Source organism: Hipposideros armiger, unplaced genomic scaffold (assembly GCF_001890085.2).
Source record: "Hipposideros armiger isolate ML-2016 unplaced genomic scaffold, ASM189008v1 scaffold_931, whole genome shotgun sequence".
Lineage (NCBI taxonomy): Eukaryota > Metazoa > Chordata > Mammalia > Chiroptera > Hipposideridae > Hipposideros > Hipposideros armiger.
In genome coordinates, this window is record NW_017732281.1 from 382,888 (window position 1) to 390,053 (window position 7,166).

At 41.0% G+C, this 7,166-nt stretch overlaps 1 protein-coding gene across 1 annotated transcript in view; it reads left to right on the forward strand.

Annotated features, from left to right (window-relative positions):
• TSPAN3 (tetraspanin 3) overlaps positions 1–7,166 on the forward strand; it is a 47,412-nt gene that overhangs the window by 13,064 nt on the left and 27,182 nt on the right. The window contains exons 2-5 of the mRNA XM_019630686.1: positions 1,458–1,649; positions 1,884–1,958; positions 3,463–3,564; positions 4,563–4,715. Coding sequence (XP_019486231.1) covers positions 1,458–1,649; positions 1,884–1,958; positions 3,463–3,564; positions 4,563–4,715 — 522 coding nt within the window. The remainder of the gene's footprint in view (positions 1–1,457; positions 1,650–1,883; positions 1,959–3,462; positions 3,565–4,562; positions 4,716–7,166) is intronic.

Consider the following 7,166-nt stretch of genomic DNA (forward strand, 5'->3'; position numbering starts at 1 on the left):
TGGCCGCTCACGCTGGCTGCTGGCTACACATGGTAGCCCATGGCAACCCACTGCGCCAGGGGCTGCAGCCTGTGCTGTCGCTGGCAACTCACGGCAGCCCAGCTCCAGGTTGAGCTGTTGTTCAGCATCTCAGCTGTAGAGGGCAGTGTCACTGGCCCTCATATGTGGGATCCGAACCAGGGCCCTCTGGCGTCCTAAGCCAGCTCTTAACCAACGCGCCACTCGGCCGGCCTCAGATCTGACGATTCTAATAGTCTACTGTAAGAAAATCTACTCATGATGTCCAAGCTTACTGGGGCTCATAGACTTAAGAAATAAACTGAATTTTCAGGTGGAGAAGCGTTAATAATATTTCCAATGTCATTGTGGAGGCTGTTTTCTAGTTTGAAGATTCATGATTTATGTGTTAAGTTTTAAAGGATGGTGAGAGACTCTTTTCTGTGAAAGTCTCAAAGTACTCTACAAATGATAACTCATTAAACCAAGTGTTTAGCACTTGGCCTCATGCTGACTTTGCTCTCTCATATACAAGCGAGTGGCTTGGGCTGTCAGCATTGAGCTGGTATACAGTGACAGCAAAACTGACAATGCCAGAGGAGAATATATGTAAAACTGCAATTATAGTGGAGAGTGGGGTCTGGGGCCTTAGCTGAAATAAGGCATGGCTTTCTGCATTCATTTTCCCTGGATGGCTCTGTAACCTTGTCAGTCAAAGTGTAGCTCAAGAATCAGTAGGGTCAGCATCACCTGAGAACCTGTTGGAAATGCAGTCTCAGCTCCAACCCCAGACTTATGAATGCATAGTAAGATCCTCAAGTGATTCCTGTTCACATTAGTTTGAGATGCACCATTCTAAAGAGACTTAAGGGTTTGCAGAGTTTTTTATAACTCAGCCCTCGGGCTTTACCATTTCACAATCTCAGGCAGATGGCTAGTTTTTTAGAAATGGTATCATGGTTACTAGTTGTTGTATTTCTTTCCCCAAGGGGGTGGGTAGAGGTTATAAATGCAGATTCTGGAGTCCATTGCCTGGGTTCACATCCTGGCTCTGGCACTTGTACCTAATTTCCCTGTTTGCTGAGGGCAGCAACAAGGGCAGAGGTGTGCCCCCACCACCCTGCTGATCTGTACTGGGCTGAAACTGAGCTACAGAGAAGTTTTTTGGAGTCTGTGTTTGGGGTTCATTTTTGTCATCAGTGTTACTTGCTAGATTCGTGGTTTCTTGGTCCTAGCTGAACCAGCAATTATTGAAAAGGAGATGGAATTTGGAAAACTTTTAAACTTTAGTAATGTTCTTACTAATGAATAAATTAGGAGACTTGTCAGCACCACTGAAAAAAATGTACAAATATATTTAAAAGTGATGGGAAATCTCACTGAATTCTAACCTACTAACCAGTATTAGGAGCATTTATTTTTCCCAGCCAACTTAACACCTCTGACTTTGTCTACTACAGGGTGCGGCTGGCATTTTATGCTATGTGGGAGCCTATGTCTTTATCATCTATGATGATTATGACCACTTCTTTGAAGACATATACACTCTCATCCCTGCTGTAGTGATCATAGCAGTAGGAGCCCTGCTTTTCATTATTGGGTTAATCGGCTGCTGTGCCACAATCCGGGAAAGCCGTTGTGGACTGGCCACGGTAAGTGCGCGCTCCACAGAGCACATGTGTCATCATACTATGTAGGAATATTTCATTTGTGTTACCTGCTTTGAATGAAGCCTGAAACTCCATAGACTCTTTGGCTTTTATAATTGGAGTAGAATTAGCACGTCTTAAACTTGTAGCAGTTATCTCAGATAATTGTTTTTATCAAGAGAGTATTTAGTGCTACTTTTTCATTTGTATTTAATTTTTGACAATGTTTCCTTACAGTTTGTCATCATCCTACTCCTGGTTTTTGTCACAGAAGTTATTGTAGTGGTTTTGGGATATGTTTACAGAGCAAAGGTAAGTTGTCTATTATGATTTATATGTTTTAAAAGGTGATTTAAGTGTTTCAAGTGAAATAGAACAAATTCATTTTATCAGAGGAAACATTTTCTTTTGCCTTACTTCAATCTAGCCACTACTTTAAAAATCTAAAGTTAATCAAATTGCACATCAAGACTTCTAGTCTCATTTTACATAGCAAAGTGTTAATTCTACTGTTCTAGCTTGTAGGTATAAATTACCTCAGAATGAGCTACAGATGAATAATTGGTCAGCTGAGAAGTTTGTTCAAATTTCCTCAGCCCATAGATTCCCTATGTGAGAGGAGAAATAAAAGTTTTCTGATTTCTTTTTCAGAAGAACTAAATTGAGGATTTTATTTTCCATTGCTTCTTTAAAAAAATGCCTTGTCCTGGACATAGGACAAGACAGCTGTGAGCTGTTGACCCCACCTCCCACCCCGTCCTGAGGAACAAGGTGTGCTGCCAACTCCAGCACCCAAGCTGCTCTTGCCAGCCTCTCCCTTCTTGCCCCTTTCCTCTTCCTGATCATTTCCTCTTCTTTTGTTTTCCCCTTTCCTTTCTATTTTGCCTGCTTTTGCTTTCCGCCTACAGTACCATTTAAGGCTAAATAGACTACTTTAAATTAATTAATTTGGGCATAACTTTAGAGTCATGGTAAAGGCATATAGAGTCACTCTCGTGGTAAGTTACGGTTTTAGATCAAGGCATGATATGCCAATTTAATGTTCAAATCATTGATACATAACGTACCAGGCAACTGTGCTAAAAAAAAAGAATGCAATGTGTTATGCCCCACACCTATGATCTGGTTATCAATGTTATAGTCTGCTCACATCACTGATATAATTACTAGGTAAGTCTAATCATCTTGGAAGGATAAGGTAAATCGGGTAAAAGCAAACTTTATTAAATGAAACTTGCTTGCCACTTTAGTAGTTTGAAGAGTTTGGAAATAAACTCTCATTCATATTGATATTCAAATGTCTCATTCATATTGAACTGCAGCTTTTTGTAGCGTCAATCCTAGGGACTGATTTTTTTTAAACCTTCTGAATCCTTTTGCATATTTAGGCAAGTCTAATAACTTGTCCCAAAAGTATCTTGGGGGGGTTTTAAAGTCATTTATTTTTATCTCCTTTAGGAAAGGAAAATGAGTAGGTCTTCTGAGAATACACTGAAAACTTATTTTAAAAAGAAGGCAATCATTTTTAATTTAGGACATCTATCTCAAGGCTCAGCTGCTTTCTCCAAACTCCTGCGTGGAGTGTTAGCCTGCCATCCTACATCTCTAAATGCTTTTAACCTATGTGATAGAAAATGTCTGACTATTTACTTGAACTTGTCTAGGGGTAGGATGGGAGAAGACGTTTTTCCTTATAAGAAATTTATAGACATACTGGCAACTTAGCAAGCATGCCATTTAGGTATTTTAGCTGGAGCCATGACTATTACTGTCCTACCAGTCTTGTAGAGGGACTGAATGCTTTGTTTTGATTCAGGTGGAGAATGAGGTTGACCGCAGCATTCAGAAAGTATATAAGACCTACAATGGAACCCACCCTGACGCTGCAAGCCGGGCTATTGATTCTGTACAGAGACAGGTGAGCTCTTTCCAGGCGAGTTTGTGTTTGAGGGTCAACATGAAACTTACTCTGCTATTACTATGGAAATTAGCCATGAACCTTCACAGCCATGGTTAGCTCCATGATGTGTCCAATATTTTTATCTTCACCCTTGGAAAGTTTTTTTTATCCCCTAGTCAAAGCCAGATAAGAAGCATCCGACTTTTCCCCAAAAAATTAATTAGCCAGAGAGGTGATAATGGAAAAGAGTTATGTGTCACAGGGAAGGTAGGGGCCCAGAGGGACTTAGGTCGGAAGTGTTCTGCATATACTTTTAGAAAGCAAGATCAGAAAAGGCAACAAATAAAACTGTAAAAAAAAAAAATATGGACAATTTGAAACATACATGGAGACAGCAGATTTCTGTGCCCATAGATCCACCTCAAAAATTGTCAGCTTTTTGTCAATCTTGTTTCTTCTATTACCCCCATATATCTTTTGCTAGATTATCTTGAAGCAAATCCCAGACATTTTAGACGAAATATTTTAAATACTGTGTCATTGGAAATTATACAAAGGGTGCCAGAAAAATACATACACATTTTAAGAAAGGAAAAAACTATATTAAGATTGTAATAATATATACCGATAACAAAAGATGAATACAAGTCATGTGTATACATATTTTTGGCACCTCTATATTTAAGAACCAGGTATTTCACATATAAGATAGCAGATCTTTCTTAGTTGTAGACCGCCTCTTGGGGCAGTGTGCTTTTCACATGGAGGGTCCAGGGCCATGAGCCTGTGTGGCTGTCAGATTAAAGCTAACCATCCCGTCACATGGTCACACCAGCCTCAGTGTAAGTGCTCAGCAGCCTTGTGTGGCTGTGGCTATCATGTTGGACATGCAGACACAGCGTTTTTGTTATTGCAGAAAGTTCTAGAGTAGCTTAGAGCTCTGCAGCGCACACAGCTCTGAAGTCCAACACAAGTGTGTTTGGTTAGGAATAATTTCTCTGCTCTCTGCTCTATAGTTGCACTGTTGTGGAATTCACAACTACTCAGACTGGGAAAATACAGACTGGTTCAAAGAAACCAAAAACCAGAGTGTCCCTCTCAGTTGCTGCCGAGAGACCGCCGGCAGCTGTAACGGCAGCCTGGCCCATCCCTCCAACCTCTACGCTGAGGTAAGTGTAGTTCCTTGGTCAAAACCTGAATGTTCCTGGTAACCTGTTTTTCTGTGGGATTCATCTCTACCTGGAACTTATCTTCTACCCTCTTTTGCTTGTCTTTTTTTGTTTTAAACCATCTTCATCATTTTCAAGTGTACAGCTCACTGGTACTGAGTATATTCACATTTTGTGCAACCATCAGCACCCCCGTCTCCAGAACTCTTCCCCTCTTGTATACTGGAGTTCTGTACCCACTGAATCACAACTCTCCACTCTCCCCACCCCCAGCAACCACCATTCTACTTGCTGTCTCTATGAATTTGACTATTTTAGGTACCTCAGATAAAGAATCATACAATACTTGTCCTTTTGTGTCTGGCATATTTTACTCAGCATGACGTCTTTAAGAGTCATCCATGTTGTAGCATGAGTCAGAATTTCATTGTATGGATAGACCGACTTTGCTTGTCCATTCATCTGTGGGTTGCTCCCCCCTTGGCTATTGTCACTAATGCTGCTATGAACATGAGTGTGCACATATCCTTTTGAGTCCCTGCTTTCAATGCTTTTTTTAAGGATTTGAATTTTGTTATGTATAGACTGTAGTTATGTCTTTTTTTAATAAAAATTTTATTTTTTAATTACAGTTGACATTCAATATTATATTAGTTTCAGGTGTACAGCGTAGTGGTTAGACATTTGTATACCTTACAAACTGATCCCTCTGACTAGTCTAGTACCTGCCTGACACCTTACGTAGCTATTACAATATTATTATTTATTATTTTTTTTTAAGGATTTTATTGGGGAGTTAGGGGAGGGGAAGGGGAACAGACAAGTTGCTGTCCTTTTTGTTCTTCAGTCTAGTTGTGGAGGACGCTGCTTCACTGGCCCATGTTGGTATTATCATTGCACTCTTCCCAGGTGAGGCAGATTGGTCGCTGGCCTCTGGACGGCCGCTCACAGCAGCTCACTGCAGCAGGGGCTGCAGCCTACACCATCACCGGCGACTCACGGCAGCCCAGCTCCAGGNGTGGGGCATTTGGAAGTTACAGTTTTCTGTTGTTAAGGGTGTCTGAGGAGTAATGGAGCCTGAGGCTGAAAAGCCAGGAGCAACAGCTTAATTCATCCTGGTTTTATTTATTCATTCATTTGAGAATTTTTAGAAGAGTTTATTTGAGCCAAACTGAAGACATGCTAGGGAGCAAGATCTCAACTGCTCCCTAGTTCATCCTTATTTTAAACAAGCTAACACCTTGATCTGGTTTGTATTTTTAACAAAAATAACTGATTATATAAAGAAGCTATCAAGGGATGGGAGGGTCAGCAAGTGAGGATTAGGGTGAGGCCCAAGTTAAGACAAGCAGCTGCAATGGGAGTAAAGAGAAATTCAGATAGTCAAGCAATCTTTTGGAACTACTAAACCTGAAGGAGCTGGTGATTGATGGGATATAGAGGTAGGGCAAGGAAGGACTATAGAGTAACTCAGGCATTTGACTAGAACAGGGGTCGGCAAACTGCGGCTTGCAAGCCACATGCAGCTCTTGGGGTACATTCCGTCTCAAAAGTGTGCCGACCCCTGGAAGAGCCAATCCTGTCCCTCACAACAATTTAAAAATTATTCGAGAGCCATAAATATATTTTTACATAATCACAATTATGTGAATAATACCTTTTAAAAATTTTATAAATGAAACTATGATAGTTTTATTTTCATTTTCAATTTTACTTCAGAGCCTGTGGCTTGTGTGCCGCAGTTTGCTGACCCCTGGCAGCTCTTCCATCTCAAAAGTTTGCCGACCCCTGGACTAGAAAAATTTCATGTCTGGTGCCTTTGCTGTGACAGGAATATAAGGATAGATGGGGCGGGCAGGAAGGCAGACAGGGTTTGGGGTAGGTTGAGGATGAAGGGCCTGTGAGACTTCCAGCTGAGACTGGACTGGGCCTTGGTAGTGAGCTGCAGTGACTAGGGAAGCCAGGGCTACAGTAGCCGAGGGTAGCCTACAATTGGGAAATGAACAGGGCCGACCAAATGAAGCCTGGAGATCTCTGGTAAAGATGAGTCCTGGGGAGAATGAGACTGAGCAGTGAGAGAAATAGAAGAAAACCAGTGGTGGGGCAGATTCCAAGGAAGCCAGAGGAGGAAGCTTAAACATAATGTACTTTTAAAAATTGCCTCCGTTATTCTAGTTATCGTCTCTTTTTTAAAAGTCCATGTTATTTAAAAACAAAAACAAAAAACAAAAAAAAAGCACGAAAAAACAAGTTACTTTCTCAATTTTACAAAAATGTAGTCTTTTTCTTCCAGATCTGACGATTCTTTTTTTTTTTTTTTAAAGATTTTTATTGGGTAATTAGGGGATTGGAACAGTGCTGAGGAATTGGGGGAAGGGGAACAGACAAGTTGCTGTCCTTTTTGTTCTTCAGTCTAGTTGTGGAGGACGTTGCTTCACTGGCCCAAGTTGG